The sequence below is a fragment of the Littorina saxatilis genome, linkage group LG6 (genome assembly GCF_037325665.1).
Source record: "Littorina saxatilis isolate snail1 linkage group LG6, US_GU_Lsax_2.0, whole genome shotgun sequence".
Classification (NCBI taxonomy): domain Eukaryota; kingdom Metazoa; phylum Mollusca; class Gastropoda; order Littorinimorpha; family Littorinidae; genus Littorina; species Littorina saxatilis.
This window is the reverse complement of record NC_090250.1, coordinates 56,754,351-56,774,968: the sequence shown is the minus strand read 5'-3', so window position 1 is coordinate 56,774,968 and position 20,618 is coordinate 56,754,351. Positions and strand designations below refer to the sequence as shown.

General features: G+C 42.0%; 1 protein-coding gene and 1 long non-coding RNA gene across 2 annotated transcripts in view; one reads left to right on the top strand and one right to left on the bottom strand.

Moving 5' to 3' along the window:
- The first annotated feature begins 750 nt into the window (after window positions 1-750).
- Window positions 751-8,798, top strand: LOC138969596 (uncharacterized). The gene is made up of 5 exons (XR_011456508.1): window positions 751-1,911; window positions 2,724-2,866; window positions 3,654-3,875; window positions 4,789-4,953; window positions 6,273-8,798. It is a non-coding gene; the product is annotated as an uncharacterized lncRNA (long non-coding RNA).
- Window positions 8,799-12,825: 4,027 nt separating this feature from the next.
- LOC138969585 (CD109 antigen-like) overlaps window positions 12,826-20,618 on the bottom strand; it is a 79,693-nt gene continuing 71,900 nt past the window's right edge. Inside the window, exons 33-35 of the mRNA XM_070342439.1 lie at window positions 19,000-19,257; window positions 13,673-13,778; window positions 12,826-13,021 (exon numbers count right to left, since the gene is read on the bottom strand). Of these exons, the coding sequence (XP_070198540.1) occupies window positions 12,933-13,021; window positions 13,673-13,778; window positions 19,000-19,257 (453 nt within the window). The 3' untranslated portion in view covers window positions 12,826-12,932. The remainder of the gene's footprint in view (window positions 13,022-13,672; window positions 13,779-18,999; window positions 19,258-20,618) is intronic.

The following is a 20,618-nucleotide window of genomic DNA, read 5'->3' as shown; positions in this document are numbered from 1 at the left end:
ACGGGAAAGGCGGCTGTTATTCCACGTCAAGTCTGGTCAGTTGACATGTTTGTTCACACGGGAAAGGCGGCTGTTATTCCACAAAAAGTCTGGTCGGTTGACATGTTTGTTCTCACGGGAAAGGCGGCTGTTATTCCACGTAAAGTCTGGTCGGTTGACATGTTTGTTCACACGGGAAAGGCGGCTGTTATTCCACGTAAAGTCTGGTCGGTTGACATGTTTGTTCACACGGGAAAGGCGGCTGTTATTCCACGTAAAGTCTGGTCGGTTGACATGTTTGTTCACACGGGAAAGTTCCTATCTTTATTTTGTTAACACACACACACACTCACACAATGTATACGGAAACGCGCATCAAAGACGCTACAGCCTAAATGCATTGATGGGAACTGGGGTAGTATATGAAAATAAAATTATATAATTAAGAAAATCGCAAAACATGCACACACATCAGCGATGAATCGCGTTCCACCATATTAGTACCAAAGGAATACAGTTGTCAATCAATCAATCAATATGAAGCTTATATAGCGCGTATTCCGTGGGTACAGTTCTAAGCGCTTGTCGAAGAGTTGTCAACACAGGACTAACAAAGAAACTAACATCTATAGACGGACACGAACCCTATCACACACTAGCAAACCCTGATAAACATACAACAAACAACTGTTTAACAACAATACCTGCGATGTGAACTGTGGTACGTATGGAGGGTGGGGTATGATGAAATGTAATTTGTGATGATGATGTATGGGGGTTCCCAGCCAGCATGATTCTGCGTGACGCATGCGTTATTTCTGCGTTTTTCATGCGGGGATGCGTACGGCCTCGTGACACCTTCGCTTCGCGCGCGTTACTTTTCGCCAACTTTTACGCAGATTGTCGCATTCGAAACGACTTCACCACGCAGTGGTTAGCACGCATGGATTCAATGAAAAGGTGATTGCAATTTTTGTTTTTCCTAATTTTATACCGTGGGTTTATGCATTTACTTCATGAAATAATTTATTATATTTTATGTTATTAAAAAATATTTACTTTTAAATTTTGGTTATGAATAGTTATTCTTCTTCAAAAACTTCTTTTTTTTTTTTTTTTTAGAAAAAAAATTGCATAAAAACTTTCAATCCGTTATTTTTCAGTTTATCTTAAGACAGTTTCGGTTAAAAAAAAATGCATTTAAAAGTTTAATAAAAATATTTTTATTTTATGTAATGGTTTTCCCATTTAATTTTTATTTAATCATTTTGTTATTACCAACATTTATTTGCTTAATTGTTATCCTGATTATTTTTATCTTAAAATAAATATGATTATTTTAATTTGTATTATCATTATAATTGTTTTAGCATGTAATATAATTATTGTAATGGGGATTTGGTATTGTTGTAGGAATCAGCTTTCCACAAAATAATGTCGTGGAAAAATCTAGGCAAAGCATAATAAATATATTATATGAACAGAAAAGATAACTGAAATCTATATGAACACCCATAACAAAACGATAAAAACATTTAAAAAATTCAGATTAAACAAAAAAATGTAAACTAAAGTAACTTTGAAACTAATTATCTACTCAAAATAAAGGCTGATGTTAGTGGTTACATAAAATTTGTTCTCAGCATATTTTCATTTTATTTTATTTTGCTTTGGAAGAAAATCTCTATGAAAGTTCAATTTCAGGGGAGACAGTTACCTTTACTGAAAAGAGCAATTTATTGAAGTTATTTCCCTTGTCTGTCAGACAATCTCCAACTTCCTGTTGGCAAGAAGTCTGTCAAATCCACATAGAATTGTATCGGCGTTTTTTTGCTTTTTCTTCATATTGACTTGTATTTTGGACTTGCTTATTGGATGCAAGGTAATCTTATCCTTCTCTCTGAAATGAAGATTGACTTCTTTCAAGAATAGGTAAGTTGATCAACTGAAGGAAAGATTTGGGAATTTGAATTGATAGCTCGCGGATTCGGCTTCCGAGTTTGATGGCAGAGAGAATTTCTCACACTTTCGATTTTTTTTTCGCCTAGAAGAACACTGTTCTATTCATTCATGTTTGTTTTGTCTGAAAGATGGATGAATGAACTAACTTTTCCAAAAACATAAAGTTGATTGATGCAGTGGTTTGTTTTTAAGGAGTTGTGGAAGAGTGAAAATACCATCCGAATCCCGATTCGCGGGTCGCTCACGGCACCATAAAAACTGAATTTTCGTTTATCATTTTATGTCTCATTGTCTGTTTCTTGGTGAACTTTGGTTGGTTCCTAATCTGGTCGAGTCATTGCGGCAGCAGTTGTCAGGAGCTTTAGTAGTAATACTAATAGGCTCTTCATATATCTGTTTTTTTTTTTATTTGTATCTTTTTATTTTTCCACAGATGTTCAACTTTCAGTTTGCATACTGACATAGACTCATAGTCATAGTGGAATATTCTGTGTCTGAGTCTCGGAAAAGAGAAAAATTACCCTTGTTCCCGAGGCATGCATAGACTAGAGAGGCAGGCAGAGGCTGTGTCAGCGTGTGCAGTGATAAAGTTGAAAAACAGATTTTTTTGAAAGAGAAATATAAAAATACATCACAGAGAAAATAAATATACTAATTTAGTGAAATTGAGATGCTTATATTTAATAATTAATATTCCAGTTTTGATGTTTGCGTGTTACTGTTACTGTTAGGTTTGGGAATCAATGTGATCCTATTTAACTTCCAAGTATTTATTTTTTCAGAAAGCTTTGACTTGAGTATGACGGTGCTCACTGCTTGTTTGAACTGAAGGTGAAGAAAGCTGAGATGGACAGTGACCTTAACACCGCCACCGATGCCAGTAACGCAGACTGTCGTTCCGTCCCGGCAAGGTGAAGATGAACAGGTATGGCTCGATAGCAATGAGTGTCTCATTCAGAGTCATTGATAGTGACACTGACAGCGTCTTTTTGTTCTGTGACTTTGGCTTATTTTGTGTTTTATTCTTTTAGTTATAACCAGATGTGTCAAACAAATTCAGCTGATCTCTTTTACTGTTTTAGTGAAACAAATGTATTGTTTCCAGCAAAGGGAAAAAAAATCGGGTGGGGGCGGTTGGTCGATTTTATTTTTATATTTAAATTTTTATTTTATTTTAATAGTTTTATTGATGTTTAACACAGGCATCTCATTGATGAGAAAGTGTGAACTGTGTCCGCGGGATGCCAGAGAAGAGTAACTTTTCATCCAAAGTCTGCAAAATTGAATTTAAAATTTAACCTTTTTGATGAATATTTTTGAATGAATACAAAAAGTTCTAGTGTTTGGAGGAAAACTTAAGGTCAGTTTAACTTTAAACAAGGATTTTTAGTGTGTGTTTGTTCTTCTGTCTAAAAAAAAATTAATAAATCTGCTTGAAGTAAATACACACAAAAATGTTCATCTCCAACTGCTGAGTCCCTACATCTTTTTACCCCATCAAATGCCACTCTGTATGCCCCTTTAAAAATTGATTGCAATATATATATTCCTCATCTTCTCCTGAATTCAAAAATATAGAGATGTCACGTTTACTTTGAACATTTGCTCAGATTGTTTTTTAGTGCTGATGGTTTCTTTTCAGGCCGACAGATTGTCTAAAATATGTATTGCTTCATGTAAATGACTTTTTGTTCTTCTTTTCTTCCATTCAGCGGACACAAGACTACGAGCAGAGCAGAGCGGCAAGATAAACATCAGTTCTTGCTGCTGGAGAAGGTTCTACAGGAGCAGATGGACCTGATGCGACTAATTTAGTAATTGGTCGCCAAAGAATCATGGTGGAGCCTGTGCTACTGTTCGATGTTCATCTTTTTACTGTTGAGTGTGGAAGATGTTGAAGGCACATGATGGATCTGTCGAAGGAGTGATCACTGGTAGGTGGCTTTGAATGCTATTGTTGAAGCAGACCAGTCATGCCTGTGCTATTTTCCCCAGATAACTGTAGCAAGATCTTGTGAGAGTGACATGTTATTGTTAGACGCTCTTTAGGCTTTAAATGTTACCTTGAGTGTGTGCTTTTTGGAGGATGCCAGATGTCATCACGGTTCACGGGTGTATCTTAACTGTTCATCAGTTCTCAGTCATGACCAGTTTCCCATTATCCTGGGAATTCATGCAAGGTTTATGCGTATTGGTCACATTTGTGAATTTAACCAACACATTTTGATGATAAAACTATGCTTATGGGTACGCACAATGATGGGCCTCTTTTTCTCATGTGGGGTGCGGAAAATGCATGCACCACTTTGTTTTCTGTGATCATTGCATCTGTGAGAAATAATGCAAATATTGCTCTGTGGCCAGAGCTGCCATCTGCTAGGTTTTCAGGGATGTAACAGAAATTGCTACGCTGTTTCCTCAAGTTCAAAATTGCAAGTGCTACACTCAAGCAAATAATCACAAACATGCAACAGTGCCTTCTTGTGAGTTCTGATTCTCACTTTGTGTAGGCATCGGATTATGGGTCAGAAAAAAATTGTCCACACTGAATAGTATCACGGTTGACGCTCTCTTCTAACTATGTTTGTGCTTTCCAAATGAAGATTTGTGAGATAGTATTGAATGATTGATGCAGGTCACCTGAGGTGTGTGATTACATTTTATGACAATGCTACACTCAATCACCATTTGCTCTTCTGAAAACTTTTTTTTTAAAGCAAGTGCGATTATTGATTTTTGGTTCCAGGTGACAGTATGATGCTTCCAGATTGAATTGTTTGTATGTGAAGAAGAGCTGTCTGAATATTTGATTTTTGGAATTCAGTTGGCTTGTTTTGTTTGTTTCAGATCCATGACCATGAGCTCGGTGTGGTTGGTGGACATGAACTAAAGACGACTACTGATGCTGTGATGACGAAGGTGTTCCATAGGCTACACGGTTGCTGACAGGGGGCTCTGGGGGAGGGCAGGGAAAGAGACCATGGTGTACGCTGCGTCTAAAAGCCATCGACAGTGAGTTGTTTTTCATAATTTGTAAAATCATCCTGGTCCTTTTAGGAAGAAGATAAAATCCATGTCTACGAAACAACAAGTTATTTCTGTCTCAAATTTTGTTCTTTGGAATCAATTTTAAATTTGCCATGTTTCACATGTGAATGATAGTTGTCAAAGCTTTTACGCTTAACATTAAATTGCTAGAAGCCAAGTTCCTGAGCTCATTTGTCAGTGTCATGGATTTTCGACTACATACGAAATAAGGATGTTAGCAAACGGTATGATGTCGTCACATATGCGTCTGCACGTCACAGTACATGTATTATGAATTTCCGAAGGCCCTCAAAGAAAAAGTCATAGTAAAGGTAACTTTAACCACTTGGCTGCCTTATGACGGGTATACCAGTCATGCGCTTGTGCAGCCGCAGCGCCTTAGGACGGGTAAACCCGTCTTCTCCGTTCCGGGATTTTCCAGAAATGCTACGTCACTGCTGACACACAAATAGCAGCCAATGGCTTGGTAGGATACCTCATTCTCATGAATAAACATAAATGGTGACGCGGTTTTGCGTTTGAAGGCTATTTTCGGCCTTGTCGACAGGGTATGGGAGAGAAATCTCGACTCGTCAAAATGGCTAACGGTGACTGTCGACCGGGCCCTAGTAGGGAAAAACAAAGCCGGACTGACGCTACAGGCGGTGCAAATGATTATGGATACTGACAGGGGAAGGGGGAGATCTTCTTTCGGACAATTCGTTGGAAACAGGTAGATGACAGTGATTATAATCCTTTCTTGGAGCGAGCAAAACAGCCACCTGTGTTTGATCCACAGGCACCGGAAGATGCGCCGGGCTGATTTTTCAAAAGTTCATATTTAAACATCATTATAAGCCAAACTAATTATCATTTCCATGATTAGACACTAAAAACAGATTCTTGGTTCAATTTCCTTTAAAAACAACATAGGTTTTACTTACCTACCTACTGCCAGTTTGAAGCTAGATTTTTTTGTGAATTATTACACCCCAAACTCCAATATTCCCTGGCAGTCAGGAATGCACATACCCAAGTTTTGATTGGCAGCGAAAGGGTTAAAACAAATATTAGGGTAGGTATTTTTTTTTACTTCTCTTCTACAAGGATTACAATGTGTTGTAATTTCCTAACTCAAGTATAGTTGGTGTGTTGTAAAAGCGTATGGTGTGTATGCAAGTTTGTGTGTCTGTATGATTTTTAGAAAGTTTACAGGCGTCAGGAAATAAACTTGAGACTTTTCTCAAATCAGTGATAGTTGTTTGATGATCTAAGTTCATGTTATTTTTTGTTTTGTCATGCAGAGGCTGTTCCGTGAAGCTGTACGGGTGCCACAGGTCAAGACCTTGAAGACGGCCGTTCAAGACTGGTTTTTGGAAGCCTGTGATAAAAGAAAGAGACAACAGGCCATGGAAGAGCCTTCATGATTTGGTTTGCAGTAATTGAACTTTGTAATCTCTGTAGGCTTATTTACAATGCTAGTTGCAAAAATTTGATGAATGCAAGATTTGACTCGCCTGAGAAATTGCTAGTGAGTAATTGTATTTCACAGTTCAGGTCTGTGTGGCTGATGGGTAATGTACAGAAGAGTCTGGGGTTTTGTTGGACATTATTTAAGCTAAGCTTTAAACTTCACACTCTTCTACAGATGATGTTCAGTCATGATGTACCCTTTTAGGTTGTGTCAGAACGACAGAAGACTAAACTGGAAGTGCTCAACTACCATTACTATCAGTGGAGACGCATGGATGCATTTGAACTTTTCTTGTGGGTATCCCATACTAAAAATATAGAATACATGATTCTGGAAAAGCTGTTCAAGGGCACTTACACACTATATTCGATTTTTAATACACGACTCAAACCTTCAGGCTAAATTAAAATGAATAGAATACAAGTATAAAGAGTTCAGAAAAGAAGAAAACAAAAAGTGAACAAATAGAAAGAAAAGGTTTTAACAATTCCTTGTCATTTATGGGAGTCGAACGCAAACAACCTAGGCAGCTTGAAGGAGACAATGCATGATGCGGGTTTTTGTTGTTCTTTATTATTTTTTGGAGTTGAGTTGAGAATTTAGAAGCGAGACTAGAAATATACTTTTTTTTTTTTTGCTCTTAAAACCGTTATGATTGGATTTCTATAGATGTAAGTCTTGGTGCACCTGATAAAAATTTAGCCCTTGAATGCAGGCAGTGTAAGGTAAATGAGGCAAAGTTCTCTCCGAAACAGCAAAAAAAATGCATTTCAATTATATTGATCCTCGCCACCTTATTTTGTTTGCTGAGCAGCTGGCCGCTGGAGACTTGTCTATCATTTTGTGAGTAAGCTGCGTGTTTTACATCCATTTTGAGATGGCAAACCTATGTTTTACGCAGTCTGATAAGTTTTTTTTAATTTATGAGTTTTATGTCATGTTTTTTTTTTAAATTATTTAGTTTATGTCATGTTGGTGTGCTTATACATATCAGTGGAGAAGGGGCATTGAATAAGTGTTTCTTTTTGATATCATTGTTCTGAATTTTGACTATTAGCTGGCATTTTACCTTTTGTTTCATTATTGTAGTTGTTACTTTTGTGTAGTGAAACTTGATAACTCACTGCTGCCCATGTCTAGGTTGTGTCAATTGTTTTTTCTTCACTGAACGTACCACTGATTATCAATGATGACATCAGGGTTTTGTTCTGTTTTTTCTCTGGCATTTGAATTTGCTTCAAATCATTGTGAACTTTTTTTTTTCCATGCAAAGTTACTGGTATATGTGAATATGTTAACACACTTCAAATCAAAACCTGAAATGTCTCCTTTTTAAAAGTAATTTTTTTAATTTCTTTTATGGTACACATTCATATGATTGTCTCCCTTTTTTTTCCTTTTTTTTTTTTTCCTTTTTTTTTTCTCTCTCCTTCTCATTTGTTTTTTTCTTTCTTATTCTTCGGTTTGTTCTTCCTTTTATCTTCTTATCCTCTTTCTCTTGCTTGTTCCTTGTCCCAGTATGCTTTCACGCCGCCCCATCTAATTATTTTGTGCTCCATCCACATCTGAATTTCGTTCAGCTGCCTTGTCCGAAATGTGTGTGGGGCACATATGTATGTTTAATGTCAATGTTCATGTTTCAAGTTCCTTGCTTTGTGAATTGCATACCAATGTTTTATGCAGTCGTGATAGATTCTAAATGTATGTGTTATCCTAGTTTGGTGTACATTGACTGGATTTCGATCCCTGGAGAATGGGCATTAACTAAGTGTTTGTTTGTGATATCATTAGTAATCTGAAGTTCAACTATTAGCTGGCTTGTAGAACTTTTTTTCTCTTTTTGTTGCTGTTCTGTATTCAAACATGTTGATACAACTCACTGCTGCCTATGCCTAGGCTGTGCCAATTATTTATTTATTTGTTTACATCAATGTGATATAGTGACGAGTGTACATCAAAATTCTCTCTTATAAGTTATACTGGATTCTTCACTGCATGTACTACGGCGTATCGATGATGACTATCAGGGTTTTGTTCTATTTATTCTTTGTTCTGCCAATTTGAATTCTGCTTTGAATAGTATTTTGATCATTTTTGTTTCCGTGCTGCTGGTATGTCAAAATGCAGTGAAATTAAAACCTGGAAGTCACAATGGCAATAAGCGAGATTCAAATCTCTCCTTTGTTTTAATCAATTTATTTGACTGCATTTTTGTTTTAGAACTTGTACATAATTATGATCATCTCTGTTATCGAACCTGCACGCTTGACCTTTGTCTTTCTGGATCAATACAATGTTGTGCACTGCCCATTATTTGTTTGTGAGTGCGTAAAGCGGTTGTGTGGTCTGCGTAAAATTGTGTAGGTCAATCGTGACATCTGCGTGGAGAGTGCGTCAAATGCGTGAGAATGCGTAAAGCAATTGTGACATCTGCGTGGAGAGTGCGTCAAATGCGTGAGAATGCGTACAGCAATTGTGACATCTGCGTGAAGAGAGCGTAAAAAGCGCGTAATGCCTGAGAATGCGTCAATAATTCGTGACATCTGCGTGGAGAGTGCGTAAGATGATCAGGACATCTGCGTCAAGAGCGCGTTAAATGCGTAAAGCAATCGTGTCGTCTGCGTGGAGAGCGCGTTAATAGCGTGAGAATGCGTAAAGCAATCGTGACGTCTGCGTGGAGAGTGCGAATTTGTCTTGGTGTCAAATAAGCGTGCGCTGGAGGTGCGTATGGTCTGCGTAATCTGAGGGAAAACGAGTGTGTCACGCATGTATTTCGCTTTGCAAAATCGCGCGCGTTACGCATGCGTCCAGTGCAGTTGTTACGCAGAGTTTGGCGACTGCGACACGCATTCGCTGCGCAAAATTTTGCTGGCTGGGTTATGATGTAATGTATATATCTGTATGATGATGTATTCTGTGTCGATTGTGAATGTATGGTGGGGTGGGGTGGGGGTGGGAGGGTACGATGTAATTTAATGAACGATGATGTACTTGGTGTTTGATAGTGTATGATTGTTTGTTAGTTGTAGATATAGTACGATGTGTGATGTTGTAATGTTTGTGCGTGTGTTATAATGCAATATGTTATGATGTATTCGGTGCATGATAGTGGAGGTATGCTTGTTAGTTGTAGATCTAGTACGATGTTTGAGGTTGTAATGTTTGTGCGGGTGTTATAATGCAATATGTAGCCGTATGAGGGTTCCAGTGTGTGAGTTGTACATGGCCGGGTGCTAGAGTGCTGCATGAATGAGTAAGTGCATGTGGAGCTGTATGACTGGGTGAATTGTGGGTTGCGTACGTCCGAGGGGCACATGTAGCCTGTGTGTCTGAAGTAGTGGGTATGTTGCGTAAGGGTGTGCTGATATTGAACTTCAGTTGTGTTTTGTAAATGTCTATGTATTATGTCTTGCCACACACATGCCAAATTTCCTTGTATTGATGAGGACAATAAAACTTCTTGTATCTTGTATCTTGTATTTTGTATGTGAGGCCCCTCTGAATAGAGGACGCCTGCCAACAAAGAACATCTGTTGTCCATCGATCTAGAAACAGGACACATGCATAGCAGCCACGAAAGGACACTTGCAATGTACGGCCACGTTTAGCGAGTTCACAGGGTGTCCTTTCATTTCAGGTACCAGGATTGTAGTAACATAACATACACTCTTCAAAAAAAGTTAAGGATCGGTTGAAAAAACGGATCTAATTATAAAAAATTGCCAAAAAATTAAACATCAACATAATAATTAAAAGATTAATGTGTTTGAATTAACAAATGAACAATGAGTCTTGACCTAGAATTTTGTTTGGCAGGCAGAGTTATTTCCCTTTGTGGGACTTCTCAAAAGCTTCTGCATTTTGGAAGAAAAAGGGTGTTTTTTATAGCCCCATGAAATTTGCGGAACACATGCCAGGGCAAAAGGTTGTGATGCATGTGCTACAACAGGGTCCTGGCTATGAACATCGCTCACCAGCTTGTGTTTAAAGGTTGACACGCTGACACAATTATGCACAGTAGCAACATGCCCCCACGAAGAAAACTGAGCGATTTGGATAGAGGATGGGCAATAGGATGGCTACAAGACGGTGTTGCTGCCAGGCAAGTGGCCCGGAGGCTTGCAGTGGCTCCCTCTGTCATCATCAGACTAAAACAGAGATTCCACGCAACTGGAAGAGTGCAGGAGCGACAACGTTCTGGTCGACCCAGAGTCACCACACAAAGAGAGGATCGCTTCATTCAGAGGCAGGCCATGCAACAAAGAATGGCTACGGCAAACAACATTAGGCAACGCCTACAAGCTACCACCAACACTGTTGTTAGTGGTCAGACGATCCGAAACCGCTTACACAACTTTGGCTTGCGTGCAAGGCGTCCAGTCCGAGGAACAACCCTGACTGCTAATCACCGAGCAGCTCGCCGAGCCTTGTGCACTCGACATGTGAGGTGGCAACGTCAGCAGTGTGCTCAGGTGTTGTTTACAGATGAGTCCCGCTTTTGCTTGGAACCTGCTGATGGTCGCATCCGAGTGTGGAGGCGTCGCGGAGAGCGCTTCGCAGAAGGCGCTGTTCTGGAACGACAGCTCTGTGATGGTCTGGGGAGGGATCACGTCTAAGGGCACCTCTGTACCATGTAGTGGGCAACTTGACCGGTGTCCGCTACCAGAATGAGATCCTGCAACCCCTGGTCGTTCCAGCCCTCCAAGCGATCGGCCCTCGTGCGATTCTTCAGGATGACAACGCACCTCCCCATCGCTCTGCAGCTGTAAACACCTTCATCCAGCAGGCCAGGGTCAACAGGATGCTGTGGCCAGCCAACAGCCCGGACCTGAACCCCATAGAGCACATGTGGGACGAGCTTTGTCGTCGGGTACAGCAACATCACCCTCCTCCTGCCAATCTGGGTCAACTGCTGCAATGGCTCCAGCAGGAGTGGAATGGAGTTCCCAGAGCATTCATATGCAACCTGATCCACTCCATGCGCCAACGATGTGTTGAATGCCTGGCACACAACGGAGGGCACACGCGTTATTGACACTGATTCACATTGTTGTGAATTCCATTTTCGAGGGTTGTCACGTTTGACACACTCCAGCTAAATTGGCGCTGCCGCGTTCGATCTTTGCTTTGTTTGTCATTACTCCTTGATTGTTCAATTATATAATGTTTTTTAAAAAATGAAAGAATTCGGTCTTGTCTGTTTTGTGTGGCGTGCTTGTAAAAAAGTGATCCTTAACTTTTTTTGAAGAGTGTATTGTTTGCGTTGGAATGTAATTTGTAAGGAATAAGCGTTGCACACACACACACACACACACACACACACACTGGCACACACACACACATCAAACGCTATATTAGACACACACACACATGCGCACACAATGCACAAACACAACAAACAACCACACACTCACGCACACACACACATTTCTGCAGGCCAAATAATCATTCCACAAAAAATATACACAAGTCGCGTAAGGCGAAAATACAACATTTAGTCAAGTAGCTGTCGAACTCACAGAATGAAACTGAACGCAATGCAACGCAGCAAGACCGTATACTCGCAGCATCGTCAGTCCACCGCGCACGGCAAAGGCAGTGAAATTGACAAGAAGAGCGGGGTAGTACTTGCGCTGAGAAGGATAGCACGCTTTTCTGTACCTCTCTTCGTTTTAACTTTCTGAGCGTGTTTTTAATCCAAACATATCATATCTATATGTTTTTGGAATCAGGAACCGACAAGGAATAAGATGAAAGTGTTTTTAAATTGATTTCGAAAATTTAATTTTGATAATAATTTTTATATTTTTAATTTTCAGAGCTTGTTTTTAATCCAAATATAACATATGTATATGTTTTTGGAATCAGAAAATGATGGAGAATAAGATGAATGTAAATTTGGATCGTTTTATAAAATGTTTTATTTTTTACAATTTTCAGATTTTTAATGACCAAAGTCATTAATTAATTTTTAAGCCACCAAGCTGAAATGCAATACCGAAGTCCGGGCTTTGTCGAAGATTACTTGACCAAAATTTCAACCAATTTGGTTGAAAAATGAGAGCGTGACAGTGCCGCCTCAACTTTCACGAAAAGCCGGATATGACGTCATCAAAGACATTTATCAAAAAAATGAAAAAAACGTATGGGGATTTCATACCCAGGAACTCTCATGTCAAATTTCATAAAGATCGGTCCAGTAGTTTAGTCTGAATCGCTCTACACACACACACAGACACACAGACACACAGACACACGCACGCACGCACATACACCACGACCCTCGTCTCGATTCCCCCCTCTACATTAAAACATTTAGTCAAAACTTGACTAAATGTAAAAACGAACAAACACGAAACAGTGGCACGACCATTTCCATCAGCTGAGCAACACGCCTGTTTATTTGTCATTCCGCTTTGCAAAAGCATGCAAACGATCGCGCAACATTTGCTTTCACAATGTGTTTGGCTTGCATGTAGTAATTAAAGATTTACTTGGCAAAGGGACAGTCCATGTATTGAGGTTCAAGGTCACACACACCGAACTGCTTCACGCTGTAGCTGGTGGTAAACTCGTCATCTGGAATTCACGTCAAGACTCGACATGGGTTTCATTTGAGGATGGACTAAAATACTGATACAGTATTTGTATAGTTTGTAAGCTAAGAGTTATGTTGGGAAACCAAACAACAGAAAAATTATGAAGACGCATATATAAATAGAGTAGAAAATAAGGTGGGCATCGACATACCGGCAGACAGTCTACAAGACTGAGAGCAGAGACAGACCGATTGGTAGTAAGACAGACAGACAGACAGAGAGAGAGAGACAGACCGATTGGTAGTAAGACAGACAAAAAGACAGACAGAAGCAGGCAGAAACACACACACACACACACACACACACACACACACACACATATACATACATGCACAACACATGCACAGCCCGGAGAGAGAGACCAAGACAGACGGACAGCGAGAGACAGACAGAGAGCAACATACCAGGCTTGTAGTAGTCGTACACTCTGACAGTGAGAGACAGACAGAGAGCAACATACCAGGCTTGTAGTAGTCGTACACTCTGACGACAGTGAGAGACAGACAGAGAGCAACATACCAGGCTTGTAGTAGTCGTACACTCTGACAGTGAGAGACAGACAGAGAGCAACATACCAGGCTTGTAGTAGTCGTACACTCTGACAGTGAGAGACAGACAGAGAGCAACATACCAGGCTTGTAGTAGTCGTACACTCTGACAGCGGCCGGCTTTGTGTGCGCCACAATGCCTTTACTCATCCTCATCGTCATCACCGAACACTGCTCTTCTGCATCCAGCTGGAACGATTCAATATCACTAATTATCAGTTGCTAAGAACATTATTTACTTATTAGCTGAGCTTGTATCGTTTGAATAAAATCACCACAGATCTGGAACAATATAGACACTGATGAACCCACGAACACTAACATTGTTGTCTTTTTTCTTTGACGTAGGCAACGAAAACGTGATCCTATTGTGCTGCATGAATAAGGTCCTACATTAAAAAGTTTGTTTGTTTGTTTAGTTTTCACACAAAATAGTTACACGCCCTTCAACTTGTCCTCTACCATAGCTGCCGTCAAGGGCTTGAAGTGTGCATGTTTCTTTATATTTAGTATAGTCATAAATACAACAACAACTAAAATATATAATATATGTTACACACTCCGAGTTCTGATTATCTTGCATATTTTCGTCAAAGGCACGGTAATACCTGAAAATCGACCAGGACGAGGTGTGTAAGCTATTTATCCCATTACTCCGACGTTTTCATTAAAAACACTTACTTTTTCCACTAAAACCTGCCCCTGCCTGTTTTCAGCTTGCCAAAAGCCTCCGCAGTCGAAATTCATGTCAATGAATTCATGCGCAAAGCTAGTTCCCATTTGTCAGCATAATGGACCAGGGCCGGACCAAATGAGTTGTAAGGGGGGGGGGGGGTTCCTCCTTTTTTGGGGGGGCAAATCAGCGAAGTGGCGAAGCCACAAGTGCGCGCCTGCAAAGCAGGCGCGCGAACTAGGGAGGTCCGGGGGCATGCTCCCCCGGAAAATTTTTGAAAAACGGTTAAAATCTGTGCAATCTGGTGCATTCTGGGCCTTGTTATGAGGGTTAAGGCCTGTCAGTGTGAGTTGGTGGGGGGGGGGGGGGGTACCTTTTTCTCATCGGATTTCACATTGAATAAAATGTGTTAGAGACACACACAAAATTGCATTGACATTGCGGGTTACCTGAACATTGACAATGACGAAAGAAAGATTGTGTGTGAGTGTGTGCGCGCGCGTGTGTGTGTGTGTGTGTGTGTGTGCGCGTGTGTGTGTGCGTGCGTGTGTGGGTGGGTGTGACCATGTTTGAATTTATTCGGATTTAGTTCTCTTTCCTTGTTTGTATTATGATTGTGTAAGTGTAAAGCGCTCTGGGCTCGTCACCACGAGGTTTACGCGCTATATAAGTAATCGTTATTATTATTATTATTATTAAAATTTATTTAAAAAACAAAACAAAACAAAACAAAACCACTCAAAGCAAGGTACATGCTTTTTCCAGGGGTGGGGTTCCGGAACCCCTGGAACCCCCCCCTGGGTCAGGCCCTGTGGACGGCGTCATTCTACTTGTATGTGGACATTCAGTCATTCATATTGCTCATAAAAAGGTCTGCTATCTGCTTTTACATTTTGAAAGTCATTTTAAAATATCCCTGTGTATATTTGACATCGGCTTTCGTTATACTCAATTCGGCATACGTACCGGGTTTATATTTTTACCAGAATTGCGCACAATAATTGCAGCGCAACAAATTCAGTTCGGGCCGTGCTGGTTTGATCGTTGACCCAAGTCAGTTTGCATGCAGTGTTACTGTTTGTCAGTCGGGGATAGAAATGTTGGCTGTCATCGCGCTGTTCTGTTTCGGTTTTCACACGTGGATAACTTACATATTCAGTCGTCGGGTTTAGGTGAGCCTGTTGTAGACGTTAAGCAATAAAGCTTGGAAGTTGTATGTCGGCACTGAGAGTCGGTCGCAGTACATCGCTTTCTACTTTGTCCCGGTCTTGAGTTTGAACACCTAAGGTTGGATACATCTAACACCTCACATCCTCTTCTCTTCCCCATGTGTGAATGGGTAAGTTGAGCGTATACGAATGTCCATGTGTGCGATGTGTAAGTGAGACATGGATGTGTTCATGACTGAATGCGTAAGCACAATGCAAGGAATGGCCAGAAAGGTATGTGGGAGGTGTGTTTATAACCTGCCCTGTTATATAGTGCTATATGTCTTATGTAAAAACAATGTCCTGTTTGTATTATTGTTATGTACCACGCCTGAATTTCTCTATGAGATAATAAAGTATTCTTATTCTTATTCTTATTCTTATTCTTAACTTCTTTTCGTCTTCTTCTTTTCATTTTGATGCCACTCCCTCATTTGTCGCTGAACCCCGCAGTTGACTCGACTCGGATTCACACAAGCCCGTCTAGCAGACGACAGTTCGAACAGTCTTGAACAGCACGGTTGCAAGCAGATTCAGCTATCAATCGAAGCATTACACTTAAAGCCAAAGCAAATAACCAAATGAGAAAGCCTAACGTTTGATTTGACTTCATGGTGACTCTTCTGATTATTTTTTTGGCGTTGGAATGGATCTCAACGGGTTCCCAGCTACGACAACTTTTCCAGAGTTATGCACCGCAGGCATGCCTTCGACAATCGATGTCAGTTTCAGATTGAGTTTTCGAACTACCAGGTGACTGGGTTGTGTTTTGATTGCTCTCTCTCTCTCTCTCTCTCTCTCTCTCTCTCTCTCTCTCTCTGTCTCTCTCTCTCTCTCTCTCTCTCTCTCTCTCTCTCTCTCTCTCTCTCTCTCTCTCTCTCTCTCTCTCTCTCTCACGGTTCTGTGTAGATGGCTGTCTGTGTAAAAATTAGGGAGTATCGTCCCTTGATCCCACTCGCGATACTCGTTGAACATGCCTTTGACCATGCAGTCGCTTCGGCCAGCGAAATATCTCGACTCCGCTCTTTAAATCCATGCAGAATGTGCGTATCGTTTGAAGTATTCTTTATTTTCTCAATATTGACGCATGTAGGCCTGTACCTATACGTGATATTGACTTTGACACCACAAAATATTTCAGTCGTATGTTGAAAAAAGTAGTCCATCTGTAAACTCTGAATATGCAGATGACCTCTATAAATTATTCAATTGTACTCTGAAATCAAAGACAATGACCAATGACAGTTGAGATCGAAACTCGGTTGTGATGGGTTATCCATATGGTTGTGATGGATTATCCAGAATAATCAACTGCTTAGCTAACAGAGACAAAGAGGCAGGTCATGGGATAAGATGCGGTCTTGTCAAGGAATATGAAAGCGGCAATCATTCATATCGCCCCCATTTAGCTGCCTGTTTATCCCCGAGTACGCAGTACTAGGGTCCAACAGACTTTAATTGTGTGTCTGTCTGTCTGTCTGTCTCGACTTAACGGTTTATTGCTGGGAAACTACCGGCTGGGCGCATTTCGTTCAAAAGTTGATACACCAACTTGATAATAGGTCCGATTGATCGTATTAAAACTTCATAATGTTACCTGGGACCTAAATGCGAAATAATCCTCAAAAACGACTCTTGGCGGTGGGCGCAATTCGCGGTGGGATAGAACTGCTGTTCGGCTAATAGAACAGCGTCACTGGGCCTGAGCACACATACGCTGCGTGTGCGACTGAGTTCGCGTGCTGCGCGACCTAATTTTATGAACGAGCGAAGGGAAGCCAGCCGGCTTCTTACCTCTTGTAGTCTTTTTTTCTCTCGCGCGGTGTGTGTGTGTATGTTCAAGATTGTGTGCACATGTGTTAGTGTTACTGTTTGTGTGTGTGTGTATGTGTGTGTGTTTGTGTGTGTGTGTGTGTGTGTGTGTTTGTGTGTGTGTGTGCGCGTGCATGAGTCTGTACTCGTGTGTGTGTGTGTGTGTGTGTGTTTGTGTGTGTGTGTGTGTAAGGAAGAGAGAAAGTGAGGGAGAGAGGGAGAGAGAGAGTGTGTGTGTGTGTGTGTGTGTGTGTGTGTGTGTGTGTGTGTGTGTGTGTGTGTGTGAATGTGTGTGTGTGCATGAGTTTGTGTGTGTATGAGTGTGTATATGTGTTTGTAAAGCACATCCTCGGCTCGCATGCAATGTATTTATATAGCAAAGGGAATGCCTGTAATTCACACATAGCAATCATTTGGCCTTAAACGTGCACAAGACAAAAACTTTCATACTGGGGGAGCGAACCAGTCTGAAGAGTACTCGGGTCCAGCGCGAGCGTTTTTTATTCTTACAATAATGTACTCTGCTTGCAGTGTTTTCTTTGTATATTTGTTTGTAGTACGTGTCTGGCTTCATTTTGTTTTACGTCCCACGTCTTGATAATGACATTCCAGGTCAGTGGTCATGGTTTCATGAAGAGAACAGTCCCCCGTCTCTTTGACGCGAGAATTGGCGAGTGAAGCGAATGGGGCGGGACATTTGTGTTTCTTGGACGCGAGAATTGGCGAGTGAAGCGAATGGGGCGGGACATTTGTGTTTCTTGGACAAGTCACGAGGAACGCCAGGATTTCGCGAGAGTAGGCGAGCATGCCTTGGAGGTGCTCGCTACACGAGAAAAAATGTCGGCCGCACAGCTTCCAATCCGACTGGCTCCTCATGGCTGTTTACCGCCCAGTGCAAACAACATATTCGCTATCAACCAATTGTGTTTAATTCTTGCGGATAAAGCTAGCCATTAAACTGTTTCCTATACAATCTCGCTGTCTTGCATAGCGAACGGCTAGACGCATTCTAGGGATGGCCAAAACTCAAAAATGTTACTCGCCAGCCGGGCTTGTGGTGTGTACCGGGCTTGTGGTGTGTACCGGGCGAGTCACTTCAAGAAATGCACTAGCCTACCACACATTTCACTAGCCCGGTACACACCACTAGCCCGGTACACACCACAAACTTAAACTGTGACTGTCAGAAACACACACAATCGCGGTCAGTAATTCGATAGAAAACCGGGCTGTGGTCAGCGATGAACAGGCTTTCTCAACGGTGTTTATGTGGCTTTGAAAATCGATAGTACCACCGAAAGTTGTTTTGCATTTGACCAGAAGTTTCACTGGCCAACCGGGTGAGCTGCCAGAAGGTTTCTAATAGTCCCGCGGTATTTTCACTCACTCGCCCCTGGCCAACCGGGTGAGCTGCCAGAAGGTTTCTAATAGTCCCGCGGTATTTTCACTCACTCGCCCCTGGCCAACCGGGTGAGCTGCCAGAAGGTTTCAAATAGTCCCGCGGTATTTTCACTCACTCGCCCCTGGCCAACCGGGTGAGCTGCCAGAAGGTTTCTAATAGTCCCGCGGTATTTTCACTCACTCGCCCCTGGCCAACCGGGTGAGCTGCCAGAAGGTTTCTAATAGTCCCGCGGTATTTTCACTCGCCCCAGGCGATTTGGCCATCCCTGCATGCATTGCTTGCCAAAAAGAAACAGGGGGCAGGCCATGATCTCACCGAGTTGTAGTAGAGAACCACTTCTCCTTCCGGGTACTCCACGCGTGACGCACTTCCGAAATCTGACTTCCGCTTGTCTACGTCATATCCGCTGGGGACGCCGATCTCGGTCAGGACCATGGCGCCCGTAGCGTTGCCTTGGTTACGCTGTACGCACGTGGTGAGCACGAAGGAGCGGGCCGTGTTGTTACTGACTGTGGTGTCGGCGCTGAAGGTTTGTTCCTCTGTGCTGGTGTCCACGTTGTACGTCACAACAACCTGCAACAAGGCGAGTCAACGTGCGGTCAGCAATGTCATGCTGCATATTGTCCGTCACAACAAGGCCAGTCAACGTGCGGTCAGTAATGTCATGCTGCATATTGTCCGTCACAACAAGGCCAGTCAACGTGCGGTCAGTAATGTCATGCTGCATATTGTACGTCACAACAAGGCCAGTCAACGTACGGTCAGTAATGTCATGCTGCATATTGTACGTCACAACAAGGCCAGTCAACGTAAGGTCAGCAATGTCATGCTGCATATTGTCCGTCACAACAAGGCCAGTCAACGTGCGGTCAGCAATGTCATGCTGCATATTGTCCGTCACAACAAGGCCAGTCAACGTGCGGTCAGTAATGTCATGCTGCATATTGTACGTCACAACAAGGCCAGTCAACGTGCGGTCAGCAATGTCATGCTGCATATTGTCCGTCACAACAAGGCCAGTCAACGTGCGGTCAGCAATGTCATGCTGCATATTGTACGTCACAACAAGGCCAGTCAACGTGCGGTCAGTAATGTCATGCTGCATATTGTCCGTCACAACAAGGCGAGTCAACGTACGGTCAGTAATGTCATGCTGCATATTGTACGTCACAACAAGGCGAGTCAACGTGCGGTCAGTAATGTCATGCTGCATATTGTCCGTCACAACAAGGCCAGTCAACGTGCGGTCAGCAATGTCATGCTGCATATTGTCCGTCACAACAAGGCCAGTCAACGTGCGGTCAGTAATGTCATGCTGCATATTGTACGTCACAACAAGGCCAGTCAACGTGCGGTCAGTAATGTCATGCTGCATATTGTCCGTCACAACAAGGCCAGTCAACGTGCGGTCAGCAATGTCATGCTGCATATTGTCCCTCACAACAAGGCCAGTCAACGTGCGGTCAGTAATGTCATGCTGCATATTGTCCGTCACAACAAGGCCAGTCAACGTGCGGTCAGCAATGTCATGCTGCATATTGTACGTCACAACAAGGCCAGTCAACGTGCGGTCAGTAATGTCATGCTGCATATTGTCCGTCACAACAAGGCCAGTCAACGTGCGGTCAGTAATGTCATGCTGCATATTGTCCGTCACAACAAGGCCAGTCAACGTGCGGTCAGCAATGTCATGCTGCATATTGTACGTCACAACAAGGCCAGTCAACGTGCGGTCAGTAATGTCATGCTGCATATTGTACGTCACAACAAGGCCAGTCAACGTGCGGTCAGCAATGTCATGCTGCATATTGTCCGTCACAACAAGGCCAGTCAACGTGCGGTCAGCAATGTCATGCTGCATATTGTCCGTCACAACAAGGCCAGTCAACGTGCGGTCAGCAATGTCATGCTGCATATTGTCCAAATCCAAAAAC